Here is a 26,704-nt window from a genome sequence, read left to right as displayed (position 1 = left end):
AGCCTTCCTGGATACACACCTATACAATTAAAATCGGGCCGATCAGACTATATCAGGCGATTGGCCCGATGATTGTATAGGTGTGTATCCAGGAAGGCTAGCCGATTAAACTGCTTAAAACGCTCCTATTTAATGATATAAAAGGAGATCATTGAACATCTGTGCTATGTTGTCAGAAAAGTCTGTACTTTTCTCTGAGTGCCTCAGTAGTGAACAGGGAATGAGGGTTCTATTACTGATGGCAGAGATAAAGCCTCTTCGCCTGTGAAGAAAATGGCAAACAGAGTACATCCTGTTGTAAGAATGCAATCAGGGTACAGTTTAGCCTGGCTGCGGTATTAGTGTTCTCCATGTCTGGTGTTCAAGGTTGTCAGCCCTGATGCCAAATACCTATGATCCTATTGATTATGTTACTTTGGGATCTCCCCCCAACCCAGTGACATAACTGGAATATGGAAGCAGCTAATTGCCATTGCGCAGTACAGTTGCATAATGACAGAGCAGCGAAAGACCCATTAGTTCAAGGAAATTACAAGAGGCAACTAATCTCATCAAGATCATTGATAGTGGTGGTTGTTGATCAAGGTAATAGTCTGTCAATGCAAGCAATTTTTCCCGTAGACCATGGAGGGGGTACAGTAAAATTATTCTATTAATAAAAAAAAGATTTTAACCATGAGGGTTTCAAGAATAAAAAGAGAAGTGCCAGGTGCATATGCAAACAGATGCCCTCGTACCTATTAGCAGCAGCTGAAGAATAGGACATAACTGTAAAGCTGGGAACACACTAGGTCGACGACCCATCATCCTATCTGATGAGTGGTAAGTGTAAAAACACTTGTAATCGTGCACCCAGCTCAACTGTCTGGCCACAGAACTGCCATGACTTGACCATTGTAGCTGTAGCAGTTGAAGGATAGTAAGGGGGAGGAGGGGGTAATTAAATGTGGAAGAGAAGTAGGTCTTTTCTCAAACCAGAGATAACAGGGGGTGGAGCACACCATCCAACCTTCCACAGCTTGTGGTCCCAGTTGTAGTGTAGCAAAATTAGGGTATGGGTTCCTGGAGAGGCAGGCCATAGGTTTAAGGCCTCTTAAAAGCAGCATACAAACTTACCAGACTGGCCATCCCACCGACTCAGCTATACACACACTTACCAATCGGCCACTCATTTGTCTGGCCAGACATCACAACTGGGCGGGCAGTGATGCAGTTATATCGGCAGTGATGCAGGGCCAACCTGATATGTCTGTGAATGACATCGTTCACAGACCTATCGTATGTATGCACTTCGCGAGAGGTCACTTATCGGCTGTACGAGCAACATATTGCATAGTGTGTACAAAGCATTCGACTTCTCCAGGACTATACACGGTTGACCTTCCAGCTTAGTTTGTCATGTGTCAGACAATTCAATGCATCTTTATTTTCTTGTAACATATTAAACAGATTTAAAACTTAGATTTATTTTTAGGATTACAAATGTATCTACAATATGTAAATATAACGCACATTAGAGATTATATTTTGGAATACTGGGTAAGTAGTAAAGCCGAACACTACATTTCCCTCTACGCTCTTCATTTACTGTGGAGTTGCCTACTTAAAGCATTATTTGTAATTGCAGATGAAGCAATGGTTATTCAATAAAAAGTAATGTTCTTTGTAACATATTGGGGGGAAAAAATATATTTTTTTCAGGTATAAAACAAATACAAATGGATAAAGCTTATTTTCTCATTGCTTTCCACCCTATATCAGTTGCAACACAAGTACGTGTATCAGCATTTAAACTTTACCTTCACTGTACCTTCCAGACCTAAATCAGAATTTATTATATTGGACAATAGACAACAGTGCGCTTGGATAATATCAGCATTACCCAATTGTACATAACCAGCAACAGGTATTGGTTTTGATCATGAAGGCAGATCACAGCTTCGATTTCTTGATAAAAGCATGTATGCAGAAAAGGTGCCTTTTTCTAGTCACATTTTACCTGCTCATTTTAGTGAAAATAAAAAAAACAAAAAAAACGTCACGTTTACAGGAGCACGGTGGTTCTGCTTTATTTGTTAGAAAGAGATAGAAACAAGTATTCTGGCAATAAAGTAGTTAATCTCCATTCCAGGCACACCCTGGCAGGCAGTTCACAGAACGGAGGAGGTGGGGGTAGTATTGCCCTCGGGCACAAGGTGCGCCTCTAATCTATCAATATGGGCTCAGAATGCAGGTGAGAGGGATGAGTATTAACGGATAATATCTAAATAATTCTCTAATTCCCCATATATCTTAGTCAGACATGGAATAAAAAAATCTGGGGGTCCAGGAAGAATTTTAGGTGATTTATAGAGCGCAGAAAAAGTAAGGACTGCCATGTACTGGTCTAAACAGCACCTGTTAACTCTCCTGACCACTATCTCATGCAGAGGATATACTCATCTGGTCCTAGTAAAAATGATCTTTGTACAGTTGAGCATGTGTAACCACACACAGAAACTTACACCCAATTAAACAAGCTAGTGTATGTTACATGGTACAAAAGGCTAGGTGTTTGATCTTCGTAAAAGCCTGTTAACAACAACAACTTTTAAAATGTTTCAGTGCATTATTAATAGTTATAAAAAGGAACATAAGGGGAAAAATTAAACATAAGTATTCGATTCACTCGAATAGCAGTTCAATAACCACATTACAAAAAAAAAAAAAGCAGATTGCCCTGAAGAGCTTACAGTTTTCTCTTGCTTTAGCGTAGTCTGAAGCAAAGAGAAAAAAAACCACCACATGTCAAATAACGACTGTACTAGGAAGTCACTATTAGAATTTCAAGTGTTGGGTTTCAGTCTATCTGGAGTTAAATCTATGCCACAGAGGCAATTACACAGAGGCTTTACACAAAGGTGTCCAGGTGGGTATCTAGGAGCATTGCTTTGTATCTGTAAAACGTATCCCCTCCCCCTAACCACCACCTCTCACCCTCTAACTTGCCCAGCAGGCGTCTCAGGCTCTGTGGAATGCAGACCAGCCCCAGGCACCATCTCAGGACCTTCCCAGTAAACTGTTTGCCAACTCTATATGACTTTTAAACAGAGGCACAGTGAATACCAAGAACTGGGGGGGAGGGGAAGCTGCAAGGGCAAAGCAGATAAAATTAAAGTGCCTCTCCTTGTTTATAAGATTAAAAGGTTTTCTACAAAATAGATTAGTATTTGTGTCGACATGAAATTGAATAAGTGTATATTAATATAATAATACCAGTGTTGATGGGCAACCTCTTGAACAATGTTATGCCATTATCATCATCATCATTTATATGGCGCCACAAGTATGCCTTACAAAAGCACATAAATAGGTTGACCAGTGACTATTGGTGTCTACACACAGTCAGATCTGTCAGATGAACAATTGAATGATTTTACCAACGATTTCAGACAGTATTAAAATGAATGAAATGGTCGAAATCTGACTGCAAACACATCGGATGTCAGATATCGTTATCCGACATGTGGGAATGCGCAAGGTTCAGCGCTGCAGGCCCACATGTCAGATTTTCTTTCAGATATGAACGATTTTTAAAATCATTATCGTTCATATATGACAACAAATCTGACAGTGTGTATGCACCATTACAGTACAGTACAATACAGGACTAGGATAATATACATTGCTACATAACACTCAGATAAGAAACAGAGCAAAGCAACCAAGTGTTAGTGCCCTAGTGGGGAGTAAGAAGTAGATGAAAGTACAGTAAGGAGAAGCAGAAGAGAGTAGGGGGCCCTGCTCGTAAAAACTTGCATTCAAAAAGGACATTATAGAATATATACAGTAAATTTTTATGGGAAGAGCTTTTAAAATAGACAAAATGAACAGTTACCAGCATAATTTACTTTTAAGGTGGGTACACACATTGGAGCCATATCCATCAACTCAGACCGAGCGGCAGATTGGGAATCCAATACATTTACCAATCTGCCGTTCAATGTGTCTGTGCCCAGTTCCTGCAGCAAGTGTATGGGCAGTCAGCAATGTGCCTGTACACAGTCAGATGTGCAGATATGTCACAGCATCGGCTGTGCTGCAAAACAGACTGAGCAACATCGTTCAGATATATATCGTCTGCACACACTCGCTGATGCACTATGCGATATGTTGTTTGTCAGCTAATTGAACATCATATCACATAGTGTATACCGACCTAAGCCAAATATGACAAGGCCTATTTTCAATTCAAATGCTTTGAAGCTAAAAGATCACATCTTTACTAGAACAATGGGATTTCTACCTACACCACTACACCTTGTTAGCAAGAGCAGAAAGTTTGGCTAGATTAGGCACGCACACATTTATTAACAGTTTCTTATATCGTGCAGCAAATTCCATTGCGCTTTACAATTTGAATCAACATTAACATTTTACTGGGTTGTAAAAGACATACATACATACATACATACAAGTAAGAGGGCCCTGCTCGCAAGCTTACAATCTATAATTTCATTCAAAAGGTAGATTTTTGGTATCACCTTGGTAAACCTCACTCTATTCTCTGCTCAAAACCAGGAAAGCCACCATTAAAATACATAGGGCCGTATTCAATTAGGTGCGAAAAGTGTGTTTCTGCGAAAAAGTATCGTGACGTAATTTTGCCTTGCGAAAAGTTTCCTCCATATTAAATTCCAAAGACTTTTCGCCAGTGCGGAAACTCAATGCAATGGGTCCTACGATAAAGCTTCGCCTATGAATAGGTGTCAAAAAAAAAAAAAAGAAAAAAGTGAAGAATTGGGGTTTTGGGGTGCAAAGCTGCGGGACCCCCCCTGCACCCTTGGGCCAGTACCCCAAAAAGGTGAACTGCGTTTAAAAAAAATAAATAAATAAAAAAAAAAGTGAGGAGTCAAAAATTCTTCACCCCAAAAAAGTACTTTCATTTTGCAGGCCAAAATTTTAAAAAATAGCTAAATAGACTCCAGGGGGGTCCCAAGTATGCCCCAGGTGTTTTTAAGATTGCAGGTTCTTGTGGCAGGTGGATTTTTTACGATTTTTAAAACTTCACTTTTGCAATTTAAAAATATGCTAGCACCCATTTTCAGGTACCCCAAATTTGCAGGAACTACTTATTTTCACAAAAAACACCCTGCAAAATGCTATTCTCCAACACTTTTGCAAAGACGCTAAATAGCTATTGAGAGCATTTAAGTACCCCAAATACCTTCAGCAGGGCTATTTTTGGGGGTCGCTAGAGTGATCCCCAATGTTAGTGCATCTTTTGGGGGGTGTCAAGCTGATTTCCCCAAATCTGACAGTACTTTTCGCATGTTAGAGATTTGCCAGGTCCGGTTTTCGCCGATTTTTAATTGAATATGGGGATAAGCGGGCACACGTGCGATACTTTTTCGCATCGAAACCAGCGATGTAAGCGAAAAGACCGGCATGCGAAAAGTATGGGACTTTTCGCCTGGAACTGAATATGCCCCTTCATTATCTACAGCCATGGCCAAAAGTTTTGAGAATGACACAAGTATTGGTTTACACAAAGTTTGCTGCTTCGGTGTTTTTAGACCTTTTTGTCAGATGTTACTATGGTATACTGAAGTAAAAGTACAAGCATTTCATAAGTGTCAAAGGCTTTTATTGTCAATTATATCAAGTTTATGCAAATAGTCAATATTTGCAGTGTTGACCCTTCTTTTTCAAGACCTAAGCAAATTCGCCCTGGCATGCTGTCAACTTCTGGGCCACATACTGACTGATGGCCGCCTAGTCTTGCCTAATCAATGCTTGGGGTTTGTCAGAATTTGTGGGGTTTTGTTTGTCCACCCGCCTCTTGAGGATTGACCACAGGTTCTCAATGGGATTAAGGTCTGGGGAGTTTCCTGGCCATGGACCCAAAATTTCAATGATTTGTTCCCCGAGCCACTTAGTTATCACTTTTGCCTTATTGCAAGGTGCTTCATTATGCTGGAAAAGGCATTGTGCTTCAACAAACTGTTCTTGGATGGTTGGGAGAAGTTGCTCATGGAGGATGTTTTGGTACCATTCTTTATTCATGGCTGTGTAACTTAGGCAAAATTGTGAGTGAGCCCACTCCCTTGACTGAGAAGCAACCCCACCCACACATGAATGGTCTCAGGATGCTTTACTGCTGGCATGACACAGGACTGATGGTAGTGCTAATCTTTCCTTCTCTGGACAAGCTGTAGACCAGTGGCTTAACTGGTGTCTTTGGAGCCCAGGGCAGTGCCGCCCCCCCCATATAGTACAATATATTTTGCACACCTGGCAAAAAATGGATATGGTCACATACTGGAATGGGCGTGGCTACTGAAAGTGTGACGTGTTAACATGACACGCCACCCATTTCTCGTCACACTGCGAACATTCCTTTCCATTCCATATGCACTTTAACTATATGGTGGTTCTCACAATGTGGAACCTCTGAAGAAATGTATCCTTCCTGGGACGACGGCGTCTTCAGTCGCTGTTCAATATTCATGTAGGTCACATCATCCGGAAGATGTCAGACTCATGCCCCGTGTGTAACTTCCTTCCCCCTGCGCATCTCAGCCACACCATCATCTCACTGCATCGTCTCTTAACCACACCATCATCTCCCCACCACATCGTCTCTCAGCACACTATAACCTCCCCTCTGTGTCGTCTCTCAGCACACCATCACCTCCCCCCCGCGTCGTATCTCAGCACATCATCACCTCCCCCGCGTTGTCTCAGCACACCATCACCTCCCCCCCCAACCGCGTCGTATCTCAGCACATCATCACCTCCTGCCCTGTGTCGTCTCTCAGTCATGCGATCAGCTCCCCCCGCGTTGTCTCTCAGCACACACACACACAAACAAACCTGCAGCTAGCAAATCCCCGCCACCACACAAACACCCCTGCGGTGAGCCCTCCCCCGAGCGGCAGCTTAGCCGTCACCCCCCATACACACCTACAGTGAGCGGAGACAGAATCATTTCACCTGGCGCAGGCGGTAGCTCTTAGGTCAGGCGGAGAGAGAATGGGAAGAAGTCTGCCTGGGAGAGGCTGCGTGCTTCCGCTGCAGCTCCTCCTTCAGGCAGCAGAGCCAGCACCAGGCACACTTGCCTGCTCGTTAAAATAAGTTATGATGCAATGGTGCCGGGGGAGGGTTAGGTCGGTCGTATGGGCACAATGTCTTTGCCGGCGGCGCCCCCCTCTGCTGTGATTACCACGGTGCCCACGGCACGAGGTCTGCTCGACCCCTTTAGTTACACCACTAGACATATGAAAATTACAATCTAAGCAGAATGCAGATTACTAGAAGTTTTAAGCAAAGTAAATGCTTTTTCTCATGCAGAGGCTCATGTATAAGTGTCTATTTTGCATAAAATACACATTTCTGTAGTGTTCATGCATCCAGTACAGAAACTTCTGCACCTGTTTATATGCAGATGGAGAAAATCTTACTCGGAATCCCTAAGCTTGAGAGGCAGAAAGGGGAGGGAAGGCGTGGGCAAACATAAGTCAAGTACAGAAAGGGCGTGTCTACATAAATGCAAATGAGGTAACCTGGACAAATAGGTGCCTGTGAGGAGGAGTTTCTCTTGTATCTGATCTACCACTGATGCAAAATACACACTAATGAGCATAAAGCAGTTTTGGATTGGCTGATTACATCTGGACCCGTCCCACTGATGGTATAAATATAATTTGTGTGGAAGCTATATTATAATGAAATTGTGGCCATCTTGCTCTTGTCAGCTTTAATGGCCATCTAATTGTATTTCTTAATTGATATTTGCAGTCGCACCGTGGGAAGTGTTAGATGGATGTTTGTATTTATATTTAAGGGGGGGGGGGGGGGTCAATTAGCCACAATAATTTTTTAGCATGCTAAGTGTTCATACTCTTTGCGTGCAAATTTCACTTATAGAGAGTCTGCGTGCACCCGTTTTAGGCACAATTCCAAAAGTCGCGATGTGTCATTTGCATAGTTCTTAAAATGTGGCAAATTACTGTTTTATGTATATTTCTCAAATAATAAAATTCTAGAAATAAAGAGTTTTTGTTTTTTTTTCAAAATAAATGTTTTAAATTGTGGGTGCATAACCTTCCCCAAATGATCTGAAAAGATTGCCACAAACCTTACAACCCCCCCCCCCCCCCTCATTTGCAAAAACAATTCTTAAATACCTCTACATGCTGCAAATTGTCCTCACACGCCACTTAGACCTCCCAATTGCCTCATCAATGGATCTGGAGGCTGCATAGGAGGGGTGCAGACCTTAAAATGAAGACTGCAATCCTTTTGCATGTGCTGCATGGAGGTGCCTACATTTGTAAGGGAGGTTATGGGCTTTATAATAAAAAGCAGAAAATATATCACTGCACGGCCTGCTAGTACAGGCTTGTCGGACCTCCTTTTGCCCACCTAAAATTTAAATCAAACATTTTAATTGAAAATAAACATAACCTAAAAAGGTATTTTGAAATTACTGTTTTGTAAGAAACCATCGTCTAGTATTATAATAAAAAAGGGAAGTAGATTAACCTTTTAAATGGCTTTGAAAAATATAAATACTTGGGCACAAACCCAGAAAGTATGTTCTTATCTTTATATTCCGCCAGACCTGGCAGTCAGCTGAAGCAAAGAAGAGCTCTTCTGAATACACGTGTAAATGTGCGGTTTGGAACAGGTACAGCCATGATTAGTATTACGAATTACTAAACTGCAGTGGCTGATCCCGTTTCATGCAGCTGTATTTTGTGATGGATTCATAAAATCCATCAATTTAAATAGCTTTTGTGTTTACGCATATGTGTTTCCACGTGAAGGCTACTACACCCCACCTCCTTCGCCCCCACCCGGGTAGGTGCCAGCTGTGAGTTTAGAGGCCTAAAGGCAGAACCATGCCCAGCAACTGCGGTTAGGGAGTGTTCCTAGAAAGGAGAGGTAAACAATTAGCTCTATTACTTGCCAGAGGGAACTGTAATACATAGGTAAACATTGCACAGTATACACAAATAACTACAGAACTTCCACGATAATACAATATTTATTTGCTTTAGTAGTAATGAGACAGGCATTTAAAAGGAAACCAAATGCTCTTCAGAGTCGCCTGTATATGCGCTTATATAAATGACGTTTAGAGTACATTCAGCTACTGGACATTCTGAAAATGGCTGCTACCGCACCCTTTTGTCTACAATTAGGATCTAATGCTTATTTTCAGCAGAAATAATGTACTTTCCCTAGCTCCGCTGCATCCATCACTCACCGAGCACAGACTGAAAGGCAAACAAGAGAAAGACCTTGGTTAGAAATTGGTTCAAAATAAACCTAGTGGCCCTACCAAGCTTTGTGTTCCCAGTAATACACATCTGGGGGTAAATTAGGATTCGAGATGGTCCCGATTTGCAAAGTGATTTATCTTGCTGGTACTCGCCAAAACTCAGGTGATTTAATCCTTTTTTTTATTCCAAAATTTACCAACAGGCGATTTGAGGCTAAACGAGTTTGCCGATGGTGAAGCAGAACGAGATATCTCTCTCCCGAGTAACTCGTTTTGCAGGAGATTACAAATCTCTCCCGAGCTAGCAGACAGCACATGTCAGTGAGATATGTGCTTGCTGCTTGTGTGTTAAGACTTGTAAAAAATTGATACATTTTTTTTTTTTTAAATTACGCGAGTTCCCCCCCAAAAACACTAACCAGTCCCGGACATGCCAGTTAGTCCTGTAGAATATACAAGGAATTTTCAATAGAGCGCTTCACACTGCTGCCACATCTAGCACTAGCACCCGACAGCTGGATGTAAATAATAACTAATATACAAATGGTGTATGAACACCGTGTTAGACTATGCAGCGCTGTGTTTAAATGTTCAAATCCAATAGGATATCAATATACCAGATCGTAATGTTCATGAACAACATCAAGAAAGAAAAAAGGAATTATATATCCATCAAATCAGTCACTCAAAAAAATATAAACAATAAAGGATCTGATTGTATGGGTCTCAGCTGCTCCGGCATCCAGCAAACATCTGCCACCTGTCCGCTGAGTTCTCCTTATCTCGCGCAACTCCGATGACTAATATTGTCAGAATCTCCGTCTCCAAGTCAGCTACCAACGCGTTTCTACCCTATATGGGTCTTTTTCAAGGCTGAGACCCATACAATCAGATAGATGGTCATACACAGCGCATGAGCCGCGAGTAAAAGCTCAGGAGCACGTCGGATAGTGTGGGGAGAGCCGAGCCCTTAGTATCATCTACTGCCCAGAGGATTTACCAACCTGGTATTATCAGGTGACATAGGATTTCTTCTGTGGATATACCCTTACCATCACAGACGGAGCTAATTACGCTGCTACTTGTTGGGTCCCTGCAGGTCCGGTAAGCTACTCCAATTTTGTCGTACACGGAGTTAACATCACTGAATGACATAAGTGTGATTTGAAGGAGATTTACCCTTTTCTAAAGAAGATCTGTCTGGAATCTTGTTTTGTTTTTATTGTGATTGTTTTTGAATTTTTAATTAAAAGTATTTTTTTGGGGAGATTATCGAGACTTTAATATTCATTCCTTGGTGAACTACTATAATCTAATACGCCCTTCAGGATCTACATTGGAAAATTGGTTTGAGGAATATAGTCCTTTTTTTGTGATTTTAAATCGCCCAGGACGGCTATGAAGTAATATACGGGAGCTGTATTATATTCAAGCATTACCAATATAGCATTATACGCTATATTGGTAATGCTTGAATTATAGACGTTATATGGTGTTGTTACTACAAGAAACATCCTTTATTGTTTATATTTTTTTGAGTGACTGATTTGATGGATATATAATTCCTTTTTTCTTTCCTGATGTTGTTCATGAACATTACGATCTGATATATTGATATCATATTGGATTTGAACATTTAAACACAGCGCTGCATAGTCTAACACGGTGTTCATATACCATTTGTATGCCAGTTAGTCCTGGTTCTTAACATTACAGGGGAAAAAAAAATATGTGTAGGGTTCCACTGTAATTTAAGAACCAGCACCAGTCAGCAGGGACAGAGCTGGTTTTAAATATACGGAGAAATAAAAATTGACGTGAGGTACCACGTATACTTAAAACCGGCCCTGGACCCTTTCTAACGGGGGACTGATGCCACAGCCAGGGGTGCCCTTTCACCGGGCCCCCCAGCCACAGCATCAGCCCTGACCGTTAGTCAGCCCAGGGGACACCCCCCCCCCCATTATCATGCATACACACTGGACGATATTTAACGCTATGAACGATAACGTCAAATTTATCGTCTAGTGTGTATGAGCAGATTACCTGTCCAATTTGACTGGTTGACATGAAAATCTGGTAGTAAATGACAATCAACCTTTCTTCCCAAACACTGGAAAACAGACAAAAATTGTCAAACAAATTGGTTAAATCTATTTGATTTAACCAATTTTGTCAAAACAACCGTTTGTCAGTTTTCCGGCATTTCAAAACAAATGGTCAATTGTTATTTTCTCCCATACATTACCACATTTCCATTCTAACCAGCCAGATTGGACGGACAATCTTATAGTGTGTACCTAGCTATAGGCTTTGTTATAAAAGGTTGGCAACAGTATCACTTGAAGAAACCCATCAACGCAGAAATTATTTTACTAGCAAAAGCCACAAAGACTTTCATTAGAAGCAACAAAACACTGCACAATTGCAATATGTGAGAATGTGGAAAACACAAAATATCCCGCTTAAGCTCTGGTGACGGACCTAATTTATCTACTTACCGATATATGTATATTTAAGCAATGGACATAGAAGGAAATTGTAACATTTGGCTATTTGCTACTGAATGCACTGATCAGATGCAAAGACAACTGCATTCACTTGTGTTTTACATTAAGATGAGGTCTTCCTGAGGAGCAGATGATATGCCATTAAATGTGACAAGAGCAAGATGGAGAGAGACACCAAGCCTCTGGCCTCTTGCAGATGGGATGTAATTAAGGCCTGAAAGAGGTAATCCTAAGAAAGGGACATTCACAGGAGGAGGCAGGGTAAAGTGATACAATCATTTAAATAGTATCTCTTCAGACTGAAGGCAGACCACACTCTGCCCCACAATGCCTTTTTCTTGGTCATGTGGAAGTCAAATTTAGAATACACAAGTGTGATCAAAGCTGCACAAGCAATGGTCTGCTGTGTCACACAGAGATGCATCTTCACTGTACCTGGAGAACACATAGCAGAAACATACTCAATAACCCTCTGCAAACAGCCCTAAGCAGGGTAACAAAATACGGTTATATAATGAATTCAAAATCCAATATATAAAAAGGTATTGAGAGGGGTGTATATTAGCAGGCAACATGTTGATTACATGATTACTAGAATGCCAACTCTGTCAGAGAGAGGTCTAGCAGGAAATCGGTTAATGACAGCATAAGAGTAATACTGAAATCTTGTTTCCCTAACATGTCTTGTGACCACACGACCATATCCTAGCAATAAGTATGCATTATTAAAAAGGTTGCCATACCCGGGTTGGCCCTTAACCTCCTCATGCTGAACTGGATCTGTCAGTAAATGGCATACGCTTCTCATTCTAAAAAAGAAACATTTCATACAAGACACTTTTCTTTGCCATTAATCTGTCCCTTTACAAAAAGGTTTAAATAAAATGTCAGGGTACATCGGGGTATAACTTTTTTGTAAATCATGCACTAGAGACAATATGATCATGATGTAGAAGGTGTTTAAAAGTAAGCAATCCAAACAGACTGAACAATACAATGATTCCTTCTACATTCAGACTGTTGCCCAGAAATATTTGCCTGCTCAATCTGTCTCCTCTTTCTCATTTCAGTGCAAGAACTAGTGACAAAAGATGGGGGGGGGGGACAAAAGCAGAGAATAGTCGTAGTTTGCGATGTATTGTTGAATGGAGAAAATAAAGACCCACAAATGATTTAGATTTGCCCATTACTTTGGATGGGAATTTTAGGTAGTAGGGTGAATCAGCCAGTGAATGATCACTACAGTATAACAATAAGCGGTCATTTTCTCAGGTAATCATTACAAGTGTCTAATTTTATGCTTTGAAGCATTCTGGTGTTAAGCTGGGTACACACTGGAGCAATATGGCGTTAGACACATCAGAACGATGTAATGAAGGACAGAACGATTCGTTGGTCAGTCCTTCATTACCTTGCATAGTGCCACATGCGATATCGTCCCAACCAGACAATCTCGCTAACGGCAGTAGGAGTGCGCCGATTGGCCGAACACACACTGAATGATCCGGCCAATATGTCTTTAGCTTTAGATGGATTCTAGTTGGATCCTAAAGTCTGACTAGGCTGTAAATGGATTTCTGTTTCTTGTTTCTGGGGAGTCTGAGCTGCTTTGCTCTCAAAAGACAAAGCTAATGTACGGCTTAATTTGTACTGAACACTTTATAAAATCACAATGTACAGTGTTTATACATCAATGCATATGGGTAAAGGCTATTAAAGGGTTAAGGTGCATACACCCGTAACGATTTATGTATGCCACAATTTTTATTAACGATTTCCCTTGAAAAAAAAATTAAAAAATGTAACGATTTTGTATAAATGAAATGAACGATATTATCAATGATTAACAATTTTGTTAGCATGCATACAGTGAATGGCCATCGGTCATCGTTGGTTCTGTAAAGTATGAACGATTTCACTAACAAAATAGTCATGTAGGACAGTCAGAAAGGATGATGAACGGCAACTGCAAACGGGAGCGCGCATTGGTAGTTGTCATTTATCGTTTTGGGCCAGAAACTGAACAATTTTTTGAAAGACTTAACGATAACGACGTTGTTAACAAAAAAAAAAAAAATCGTTGTGTGTACCCACCTTTTGAATTTGATACTCTGAGGTGAAAAACTATGTGCATAGCTTTGGATAAGGGGGTATTCATTTACCGGATGCCATGATCAGTTTTTTGTTGTTTTTTTTTTTTCTTTCAGTAAATGAACAAATTGTTAGATTATTGTTGTTTATTCTAGTCTATAAAATGAAGGTTAATTTAAATTACATTATACCAAATGAAAAAAAACTTAACGAATGCCCCGGGGCTTTTGAGCGCCAATCGTAGCTATTCAATTGTTTCTGCCGACGAGCGCATGCATGATATCTGCTTATGCCTACTTAAGGTGGCAAGCAGAAATCGGAGAAAAGTTCCTGGTTTGGACTCATTAAGCAGGACTTTAGATTGGTTTAGCAGATTTACGTGGCTAAATCTGGTCTATTTGGGCGCAACATGTGCAAAAAACTGAAACAATTTAGATGGGCAATTAGGTGCACAAAAACAACTGAATTTCCCCCTTGATAATTCAGGCGAAAACTTCAATGAAGAGAATGTAGATGGAGGCCAACAGTTGGTCAAAAATGTATATATGTTATTGTAGAATATGAGGGAGAGTTTTATCCAGGTATAGTAAAAGATAAAATCCATAACCAAGTTGAAGTATGAAGATGTAGCCACCATCCTGGATGCCGGTGCTCGGAATATCGGCATAGGGGAGGGTTAGGCTGCAGGACCGGTGGATTAGGGGTAAAGACCTGCAGGCATCGGAATTCTGACTGTAAGCACCGTGACCATATCCGGTCTGACTTCTTGGAAACGGCCTGAGAAAGGAGGACCAAATATGGTACGCCAGTAACATTGTGAAGGAAAAATAGAACTGGTTCAAAATTATATGGGGCAGGATGTACTAAGCATCACACACACAAAGAGGTACATTCAGTCTCTTATCTAGAAATTTGATTAAAATTGTGAAGGACAGCTGTCCCGATAAGATCAGATTGGATTCCCCTCGGTGGGGGGGGGAAGGGCGAGAAGAAGCCCATAGGTACATTCCGGGTCCAGGATCTGGAATGTTTCGCATTCCGGAGCTTGGTACATATGGAGAAGCGGTAAAAACTCCAAAAACTGGAGTTTTCAAAGTTTTGACCACATTTCAGCCTTTAGTACCTCCCACCCCTGGAGTATACAGTGTTACAGATATACTTAACTATAGGCAAAAAAGATGCTTAATAGTATTTAAACATCAAATTATCTTTTTCTTCAATTAATTATTAATCTACTTGTAGTATCTTGTATTTCGATTTAACATACCATCTAAGTAGGTTGACCTGTTGCCTTTTTATTAAAGTAATGGTGCATACACACGGTCTGATCATCCTGCATTTGCTGGATGATGGATATCAATCATCCAGCACACCACCAACCCCCCCAAACGACTAGAACGACCCACGATCAACGATCACGGGTGCCTATGGTAACCTGGTCGATATCGGCCAGGTTGGACTGCATGCACGGGCGATGGTCGTTATCAACCATCCGTTCTCGCACATCGTCCGTTGTTTGGGGTTTGGAAGGGGCCAGAAAATGGACGATATGATCGATATTATCGTTCACATCTTCCTGCAAAGTCGTACCGTATGTACGCACCTTAAGTTACATTGTTCATTCACTGGTCTTGCATGTTCATTTGCTGGCTTTGTGTATTCTATCACTGGTCATTTCTGCACCTCTCCTGTTTTTTTGGTTGTAAAATTCTAACTATTACTACAAACTTTAAACCACAATTTCTTCAAAAAGTAGATACAGTAATGATGATTGGATATGTCACAAAACTGACTATGTTGCATCTGCTACAAACATCATCCTCTTAAACAAGAGAATTTTCTTAATTGTTCATTCACTGGATGATTCACTGTAACCTTAAGCATAAGAAGGAATCAAATCCTTCTAAAAATTTCGACCTTCAGATCAGTTAGAAGAATAAAGACAGTATGAAATAGGCTGAGGGCAGGGGATTACCCCAGAATAGTTACAGAATACAGCCAGGTATAAGGGAAAATATACAGATCCAGTGAGATGAATGGGTTAAGATTATAATAAAAAAAAAAAAAAAGGGACGCTGGAAGCTAATAAATAAATACACCCATCAGGAACGCTGCCAGTTTGCCAACACAAGCCTGTTTTGCTTTCAGCGTGCAGATGACCTGGAGCGGAGGAAATGCTTTTCCAGGAATTTCTGACACTCGTTACCATTCACGCTATGTAAGCTGGCATCTGCCCATGAAACCCAAGAGCTCAGGCAGAGAACACAAACAATAGATCTCGTGCCGAATAAGCAGCTGTTTGCCCAGTGTCTAGGGACCCCCTGGGCAGACTAGGACCTCTCTTAAAAGATGGGCTAATCAATCATTCAATTAATAATTTTATGATAGATACTTCATCTCAAATACAAGGTTACTCCATACACACTCCCATAAATCCTGTTTGGCTTTGTCATGATTATTGTCCACAAAAAAAAAAAAAAAAAAATTGAGTTTCCAGATCCTATCACAGCCATTCACCTTCAGAGAAGGCCTGAAATGGAAAAGAAAAACTAACAGGGGTATTCAATATGGGAGCGAAAATATCATTTTTGTGTTAATATCGCACCTATGACGTCATTATTGCAGGTTTTACTTTACACCGTATTCAATTTCAAAGACTTCGCAGGTTTGAAAAGTCTTTGATAAAAAACGGGGATAACTTTTCCCCATTGAATAGGTGTCGAAAAAAGGTGCAGCATTGGGGTTTAGGGGTGCAGGCTTAAAAAAAAATAAAAAAAATAGCCTGCACCCCTGGGAATGACATTTAAAAAAGAACGGTCAAAAAAAGTTTGAAAAAAAAAAAAAAATAGGGACACCCCAAAAAAAAAAAAAATTTAAAATTGGGGTGGAAAAAAAAAAAAAAGGGAAAAAAATTGTTTAAAAATAGGGAAATAGGTTCAGGGCTATTCTGCAAGTATGCGGCAGATGTTTTCTAGAATAGAATTATAGCGGCAGGTGCACAATTGCAGAATTTTTAAAAAATTTAGGGACTTAAAAATATGCTAGCACCCATTTTCATGTACCCCAAATTTGATGGGACCACTTAAAAAAAAACAAAAAAAATAACCTAAGTGCTCTTCTGCAACACTTCTTCAATGTCGGGAAAAAACACCTGCTGCGGCTATTTAAATCCCCGACTTTCATTTAAAGGCTAAAACGGGGGTACTCATAGTGATCCCCCATGTTTTTACAACTTTAGGGGGGGTCCTACAATTTTTTTAAGGAAAAATTCGTAACTTTACGCAAATCCAACTTTGCAGGCTTCCGTTTTCGTTAATTTCATATTGAATACGGGGATAAACGGGCGCGCGCCCGATACTTTAACGCAGGTAAAATCTCCGATATGAAACGTAAACTTCGACAGCGCAGTTTACGTTTCATATTGAATTCCCCTCTAAGTCTGTTAAAAAAAACAATAAACAATCTTGTTTGCCCAAGATCAACTAAATGCTGTGCTTGCACCTAAAGGGTACGCAATCATTACAGGAAATAAACATGGCAATTATTTATGTTGCTTGTTTTGGAGTTAGTCATAAAGAGGTTTTAAATTAAAAAATTTTTTTTTAAAATAGTAGGCCTAGTTACATCACTGGACTCAACACCAGCACCTAATGCTTCAATTAATTATGAAATGAGTAAGTCAGGCAGTTTATTTTTTTTTCTGTACCTTATAAAATAGTTCTATGCAGTCATTCCAATGACTGGTTCAGTGACAGACCTGGCTCACAGCATTACAGGGATGCTTTAGGGAGCACAAAGTGGCTTCTTCCTTTGATTCCCCAAAGTCTGGACTGCAGCCAGCTCCACTAGTAAAAGGCCCTGCAGTTTGGAATGCTTTCAATGCATTTCCTCCACACAGGCTGATTCATGCTTTACAAGCCTGACCTACATGTAATAGTCACACAGATATGCAGCGCAGGAGAGCCATCTCCTTCCAGATAGTGGTGCACAGACAGCCAGTCACCACATGAAGCATAGGAGTCTGCAGCAAACGTACAAAAGTTTCTCATCACAAAACACATTAAGCTTTTATTCCAGCAGTAAAGAAGGTCTGTGACAGCAGTTATGTCACACAATGTAAATGACAAGTATGCCAGTCACACAATGCATTTTCATAAGTAGATATTTTGAGGTCTTAAGTACATGCAACAACAGGACTGATCAGGGAGTGAAAAAGGATGGGAGGGTTCGCCTTCAAAATAGATAGATCAAAAGAATATTATATATATATATAGCCTTTTGATGTCACAAAAAGCAGAGTATAAAGCAGGATCATCCCAGAGAATTACTTCTGCAAGATGGACATTAAGCTATATTATTGTACATTAAAGCATGTTGACAAGTTTTGGACAGTACCAATTAACATGACTAAGGAATATTCTGATCCTGCTTCTCAACACCGGAACCCATCCATAAACCAGGCCCCGTGGGTACCTTAAGGGGAGAGCTCTAAAGGATGCTGGACACACTTATCACAGAGAGTGTTTCCGTTGGTTGATGCATTATTGGAATACAGAAAAAAAAGCCCCCGAGTAATGGAGAAGCTTTCAGGGAGATGGAGAATGGCTCTTGATGTGTAATGCAGGCGGGGTGAGAGGCCAGGGAGAAATGAGCTTATGTATTATTCACAGTGCACCCGGAGAATAACCAGGACAGCAGCCAGTAACATGGCAAAGGAAGCAGATGCACATTTAGAGATGTGCAATTCAGATGTAGCTTCTGCAACATGTTTATATAAAACACTCTACCCAGACATCCAGTCTAAGGTATGCAATTTACAGTAAATGTAACTCCACAGCATTGGTCAATCTAAAAGGTGCCTATTCTCACAGGAGTATGTAGATTGAGACAGCACAAGTCTCTTTCCATCAATGAATTCTGACATTTTATCTTTACATGATAATTATCTTACACATAGTCTGTGAATGTATTTGTCAGTCATGAGGTTACAAACCCATTAATGACCATAAACTGAATGTGGTGTTCATACATAGCAGGTTCTGCCAGTGTTTCTACCTATTCACCCTCTCCTGCATGTTGGGTGTAGGGCAGATCATACATGTTATTACAAAGGTATTATAATTTACAGTGCAGGTCTTACACCATATTTGTACATCTTCAATGGGTGATTTCTTGAAGGTGGTAAGGAGTACACAAATCAGGAACATATGGGACACATGCAGATATGTTTATCTCTGTATATGAAATCGAAATGCTTATGATATATATATATATATGTCTCACTTAAATGGCTGACATCAGCATGACAAGCATTAATCTCAGTTTCTTCATAAAACTCACTAGGTGGGCACTGGATGATATGTAGGGGTACTGGCTATAGTGTACTGCGAGACACAGGCTGATGTAGTCACTGGTGCTTGCATATTAAGAGTTCTGGTATACTGTATTGTGGAACACTGGCAGTTACCTGGAGGTGCTATGGATGCAATGTGTGGCAATGCTGGTACTTGTATGGTTTGCACATTTGGTTGTGTAATGTATTTATATGAATAGCCCTAATAATTAAGGTGGTGTGACCAATCGATGATTGCACTGAAATAATGGCTGTGGTTATTAGCAAACCCTGATAAAGGTTTTACTGGTATGCTTGGTCATTTTCACCAAGCACATTAACCAATACCTATAATCAAGTTGGTCAAAAACAAACAAAAAGAAAACCATCAAACCTAGTCACCTCTGGAATAAGTTACAAGGCATCTACAAGCAAGCCATTTCTATGGAGGTCAGTGGATTCACATCTTCCCTGGCTTCACAAAATCGGATATATGGGTTCTTGAATTGTACATTATTTTGTTCAGTTAAACAAAAGCAGATGAATATTTTCACTATAAATAAATGCTATTTGATGACAAACACACACTAATATATATATACACACACATTAATTTTTTTACACAAAAGAAAAAAATAAAAATTATGATGAATGATAATGAATATACAAAGACCCTGTCTTTTTTTAGTTTGTATTACACGTGCAGAGCCAGTGGTTGGACTGAACACCTGGGCATCCTGTGTATTTAAATATAAGTGCGTGTGTATAAATATATATATATATTTTATTTACATAGTGAGTGTCTCAACAGAAAGCAGCACACATGTACAAATGTAAATATATCCCAAACACGAGTATATAAAATTGCAAGGACAAATGAAGTAGCTCACTTTGCCCTAGCTATTCGATAGAAGTCTTGTGGCAGTCAGGTAGAGCTGTCATTGACCACTTCCTGCTTTAGAACAGGTACACACCGGAGTCAAACACAGAAGAGTGAGTGAGAATATTACCCAGGCTGGTGGTTTGCTGGGACCGGTTCCAGCAGCAGTCACACCTCACTCTTACTGAAGAACAGGTAGGGCAGCCCATGAGGCCTTTTATCTGTGCGGTGTCTGCATTTATCTTGGCGAAGGATCAAACCCTCGCTACATTGTGCACTGAGTTATTACTAAGCACAGACTTTTCAGGAATCGTTTGTGGTAACCATTAACCCATTATGAAGGCAGCAGTGAGGGAACAGAAGATAAATAATAGCATAAGTGTACACTGGAGATTAAATAAAACCTGAAAACACGGCAGAGGGGTTAAAAGTACGGATGCAGAGAAGTACAGTTGGGAAAATAAGGCTGGTTACAAAATGTTAAAAAGGAGAAATCTGTATTTTCAGCCAAGATTATACTAAACATCAGTGTAAAGGCGAGTACACACGGGTCGATTTGTTTGGACGACTGAACAACAATGTCGTCGTTATGGTTCAAAAAAATCGTCCAGTTTCAGCCCCAAAACGATGAACGATAACTACCAATGCGCGCTCCCATTGGTAGTCGCCGGTCATCGCCCGAACCTCCTCCCGTGTGTACGCACCATAAGAAGTCTCTAATAAAGATTACGATACAGAAAGTTAAGTTACAATAATCACTTTCAAAATAATATCTATGCCCACTACACTGTATGCCAATGCTAACTTCTACCTAGATAGGAGTAATTTACATGTACTAATTGAAAGAAAAAGAAAAAAAGAACTCAAGGTGCATTTGAACCATGCCATGGAAAACGTCTTCCCCCGTTTTCCATGAGAAGCAGAATATGTAACATGGTAATCATTTTCATTGATGCCCTTCCTTACTTTGCTTAAGAAGAAAGGAATGCATTACAGAAAGACTAAATGGAGCATTGATCAGTGTTGGTTGGGTGCAAAATAAGCTTTCTCTGTTCCAAAGCAATACTTTAACCGCAGAATTAATTTTTTCACTAAAACATGTAAAAAAAATATAGAAGAATGAATGAGATTCCATTTAAATTAGGTTTACCATTTATAATCTGTGGTTCAATTTCCAGGAAATTAGGAATGAAAAAAATGCTGCCAACAGTCTCTGCTTCAGAACCAGCACCAATGTACTCTGGGAAAACTCCCTGTGGTTGCATGGAAGGCAGGCAAGCAAGCATGGCGGACAACTACCCTACTGAGCGGGCACAAAACAAGCAACATTCTTGTGAAAAATTCCAAGATCGGACAATAAGAATCAGAACCAATTTGTAAACCACTGAATCCAATTCCTAAATATCAACAATTCAAATAAACAAAAACACATTGCTCGGTACCAGATCAGTTTATCAGCCACCTTTCCCATACATGACAAACTCATTTGGTTCTAAATATGTAAATAGTGGTCTCCTAAACATAAATAACGTCCAATAGTCACCTGGTAAATCAGTCACAAAAAGGGGATGGTCATGTGACTGCATGTGAGATGCAGCAAGGGACTTCCCTCAGAATAATAAAAAGGGCAATATGTGCTGACCCATTCGGGTTAAACTGATTTAAATAATTAAACCTGGACTGTAAGCCCCCCGCCCCCTTGTAAATAATAGCCCTGAAGACATCAGGATCAGATTGCTAGTGAAAAGCTGGCCACTTGCAGGGTTGCAATTTATCTCCCTTTTCTCTTCTCCTTTGTGCTGAGAGGCATCAGGAAATGTACCATCCAAGAGGTCTCCCCCAACCACTCTGCAGAGCAACACTTTGCATAACAAGATAAACGATGCCGGGTGACTCAGGGAAAAATAAAAACAAACAGCCAACTGTTCAGTATTTTAGATTACAGTGATCCAAACATTGTAACGTACCTGTACATAGTTATTCAACTATTGCCAATCCTTGTAAGTGGCACTTTATCATTTAAAAACTAAACAAAGAGAGGAGGGGGTCCAATAATTACACAGATGGTAAGAGTAGCCGTTCCTGAGCTTAACCCTATGGTAAAAGAATACGTGGCTTAAACAAAGACAACGGGTGTCCCTGCAACAACTATCTTTCTGCACTCAGTACTGCATATCAGACGACATTAGACTGAGGGAACAACAGTACTTGGCTATATGTATTTACTCCAACACAAATAGGAGCTGCCATGTTATGTCCTCTGCTAAAATAAAATGAATCGCCATTCAGATGTCACGGAGAAAGTGCCCATATTAACATACAAATCACTTCATTGACTGTAAAGACAATCTCATTAAAACGGATCAAATTGTACAGTGCTTTATTAAAAATGGTATGGTGAAATATTCTTTTCAGGATTTTTCGGACAATTGAATGGTATTCACTTCTATGTATCCCCTCACTGCTCTCATTAGAAAATGAAAATTCTTAGGGGTCAATTCAATTGATTGCGAAGAGTGCGAGTTGCTGTTACCACAGCAGTAAGACACCAGCACAGCATCTCGCACCCCTCGTGGCCAGCTCCGAGCCCAAATTCGCATCATTTTGCTCAGAGCCTATGGGGCTGCCAGCACTTTTATGCGAATTGTCGTCAGTTGTGGCCATTGTCGCGATGACTCGCACTCACGAGTGTCTAATTGGATCGAGTACTTGTTCTATAAATAACTTGCTTAATGTTTACAAACAAAATTAATTGAATTCACATTTTTTTGTATCTGGTGCAGAGCACCTATTGGTTTTTCTTTCTTGGTTTTAGAATTTCCTTACACCCAGATAAAAGAAAAACTGGGTTTCTTCAGCCACCACAAGGACCCTGATGCATCCATAAACACATATCTTTGTAGTATTATCAAAAGTTTTGATTAATTCAGATCGTAATTTCAAAGAATAATGCATGGGCCTATATCTCGAGCCAGGGATACACAAAATAATACAGAATTAAGGAGCCACTTAGTCAAGTCAGCAGGATCTTATAATGAGCGAGTGAAGACCCATCGATAGAAAAGAAGCTCATAAATTAGGCTCCAGCAGTACTTATTTATTTATAATAAACATAAATGGGATTCCAGGGATATGACCAACTCTACATTGAGTACCATTTTTCATACCTATAAGAGCTCAATTAAGAATTAAAAATGCAACTTTTGTCCATATGCAAAGTACACATCTGTACAATTACATTTTTACTGCTGTTTACTGAATTGCACGTATCATTAAAATTGTAATCTAGCATTTAGATGCGGCTGCTATAATCAACTCTGAAACTTGTACCATGTCTATGGGATGTGCAAAGATATGCTTCCCAAAAATCAACTGCAAAGGGGTGTGAATGCCCTGCGTCTCTAGGTCTATACTACACTGAACTTACATGTAAACGCCCCAGACCCAGCTTTCCAAGGCTAAGTGGACGCAAGAGCAAGTGTGGGTACACATTAGACGATATTTCACCGGATCCAACGGATTTGGCCAACATATCGGCAAAATTGTGTAGTGTGTACCCACTATGTTGGCCGTTACACGCTCCTTCTGGGTCATCAGCCGCATCGTCAAGTCGGCCCTACATGAAGCTCAATCTGACAGTGTGACTGACGACACCACGCAGTGGGATGCAGCAGGGGGCAACATATCGGGCGTTCAAGCACCGGATCGTCTAATGTGTACCAGCCGCCTCAAATGTCAGCCCGTCGGTGGGGGTGAATCGATTCCTGTCGCATCGCTGGGTACATATGTGTACCCAGCATAAGATATGCTAAATGTATAATACAAAAGTTGCTCACGTGCACAGGTGGCGCAGATGGACTTATGTTTTATAGGGTCTACCACATGTCTAAATGTTAAACTTGCTTGACACGCATAGGAGAACAGGTAAAGAATACATTTATAAAATGAAGTAAACTGCCACCTATGTTACAAGGCTGCAATGTCAAGCAGGTTTCTGCCTAGAAGGAGACCTAGGAGCACGAGGTGGGAAGAGTGACAAATCTGTGCTTGTTACACATCAGGTATGCTCTTTTCAGATCTACATCCATACTGTTATTACTCCCAGGTTCTCTCACCTAAAATCTGAAGCCTTCCATACCAAACAGGGGAAATACCAACAAATCTGCCAAAGGCACTACATGAATGTGTTCCATTTGAAAAAGGGCTTGAAAGTTGGAGAAAAAGTGAAAAACTCCCTAAACCAAAAATTATTGAACAGTCTCATAAGGATCTGTCTAAGCACATAAAAATTTAAAAACTAAGACGGAGAAAAAAAAAAAAAAAAAGTCATGATCAACTTCTAAACTGCATCCAATTGGAACCAGGTGACTATATATTTACAGTGAACAGCATTTATTTGGGTCATTGTTACTTTATCTACCTGACTTCTTCATCCGTAGACAGCCACTCCTTAACAGAACGCTCACGTTTTTTCCACTGAGTCATTTTGGTATACTTCAAGAAGTGTCCAGTCACAATTTTTTGTTAATTGAATAGCTCATATGATACAAAAATCCACAGCGCCTGTGCCACGAAATCTAAAATGCGATTATTGCATTCAATCATATAATGGAACTTACATCACTTCTGTGTTGTTAGAACAATATACCAATACATTTGCGGTCGTCACATAACAGTCTCCCACTACCTTTCAGATGGGTTTAGAGTGAGAATTCTGTAACACATCAGCATAATTGATCAAACATCACAGGAAGTACTAAATCACTACACGTAAAGCATGGGCAATCAACCATAAGGACATTATATATGATTGACCTCTTTAGACGTAAAATTAATTTGTATTTTTTTTACGGAGCCAAACTTACAGAAAAACAGGCTACACATTCCATGTAAGATATGTAGCATCTGTATTTCACTTTTTCAGTGGAAATCTTGGAGCACCCAGTGCCCACACCCCTCCTTAACTACTAAGTATATGATGAAGCCAATATCCAGCTTGTATTTACCTTAATACCATAGAAGAGCAGGTTCCCATCCCTACAACACACACATGCGTGAGAAGCATAAAGATCGCATACGTAGCAAGTCAACGCTCTGAAATTAACCCTCTCAAGGCTTCACAGAGGCATGGAATTCATGCCAGATCAGCAAGTACAGGCATACATTTCAGTCTGCAAAAATCAATTGAAAGCAAATAGACTATTGTATAATTAAGCTGTCACATACAATCTTCAGGTAGAAAGTGACCTTATTACATAAAAGACTGAATTGAGTGAGCAATAGACTTGTCATAGCAAACCAGCAGGAAAAGAGTTAATATTAACCGCAATCTCCTGCCAGTTGCCCTATAGCAATGAAGGGGTTTATACGTGTACATACTGAGAATCCACAAGGGTTAGACTAAATGTTTTTGCTAGGTCCAACAAACAAACAGGACAGAGCAGACTGAGTACAAACGTAAAACTAAAGCTAATAACAATAACCTATGTGGTGTTAGAAAGAGTTATGGAATACATTTACCATGGAAAATAATGAACACCAACCTTATAAACTATAGAGTAGGGTTAAATGTGAAAGGGATACACAAACTACTTATGGGACAAATACAGTCTCATAGGAATAAATGCTCCCCCCCCCAAAAAAATAAAATAATAAAAAAAACACACAGACACACTTTGTGCCAGTGATGCAGGCTGGTTGGGGCCAGCTGGCAGCAGAAAACTGATTAAGATAAGATTAGCTCCACGCCCACCCTACACACCTACTATCCCTACAACATACCAGCCACCATCCCCCCATTGTGAAGCCAGTGTTGCACCCAAAACACCCACCCGTACGGTGTACTTACTCTCTATATTTACACAGCCCCCAGTACAGAGACACCCCCAACCCCCACATCCAGGCACGTTTACACTTAATGCAGCCACAACATGCACGAAGCTAAACAGCATATAAGCACCATACAGTCACGCCCGCGGTGCCCGGGTAAGGCCGAACCCTTAAACCATGGCACCCCCAAAAGCCAACAGCATCAGTCTCCACTGCCGAGTAGTCACACACAACGCAGGGCTGCATGTGTCAGGGATCTTTTACAATTGCCCACCCGTAACCCAGGCATCGCGTCGTGCCCTGCATCACCATGCCACTAGCAATCTGTGCACCCCCTATGCCATGCACTGGGACCACCCCGACCCCAAAAGGAACAAGGACTAGAAAAGCGCTCTTACCCACACATCCCCGAAGCATCCCCTTTCACGTGACCCGCCACTATGCCCACGCGTGACCTCCCACCGGTTACCTTACTGCATGTGTGCGGCTCTGTCAGTGCAGCCCCGAGCTCCTCATCTCACAGCCACCCGGCCGCCATCTTCCAGCGTGACGTGGGGGACTCACCCCTGACCTGCAATATGAACGGGAGCCAGAGAGAGAGAGAGAGGGAGGGAGGGAGGGCACGGGGGAGAGGTGGCGACAGAGCCGGGGAGGGGGAGGAGGGAGAGGAGGGCACAGGAGAGAATAGAGAGCGAGGGCGGCACAAGCGGGAGGGGAGAATGGCACAAGAAAGGAGGAGAAATGGAGTGAGGGAACTGAGCAGAGGGCACGGGGGCTTAAAACAACAACAGAAA

General features: G+C 40.8%; 1 protein-coding gene across 2 annotated transcripts in view; it reads right to left on the bottom strand.

Moving 5' to 3' along the window:
- The window catches only part of HIC2 (HIC ZBTB transcriptional repressor 2), a 36,099-nt gene extending 9,644 nt beyond the window's left edge, over positions 1–26,455 (bottom strand). The window contains exon 1 of one of the 2 annotated variants that reach the window (XM_088477945.1): positions 26,385–26,455. In XM_088477945.1, coding sequence (XP_088334071.1) covers positions 26,385–26,389 — 5 coding nt within the window. In that variant the 5' untranslated portion in view covers positions 26,390–26,455. Of the gene's footprint in view, positions 1–26,379 lie in introns of both variants that reach the window. The other variant, XM_088477946.1, reaches the window with a different exon arrangement.
- Between the last annotated feature and the right edge of the window lie 249 nt (positions 26,456–26,704).

This window comes from Taudactylus pleione, unplaced genomic scaffold (assembly GCF_031769625.1).
Source record: "Taudactylus pleione unplaced genomic scaffold, aTauple2 ptg000205l, whole genome shotgun sequence".
Lineage (NCBI taxonomy): Eukaryota > Metazoa > Chordata > Amphibia > Anura > Myobatrachidae > Taudactylus > Taudactylus pleione.
This window is presented reverse-complemented; position numbering and strand designations above follow the sequence as displayed.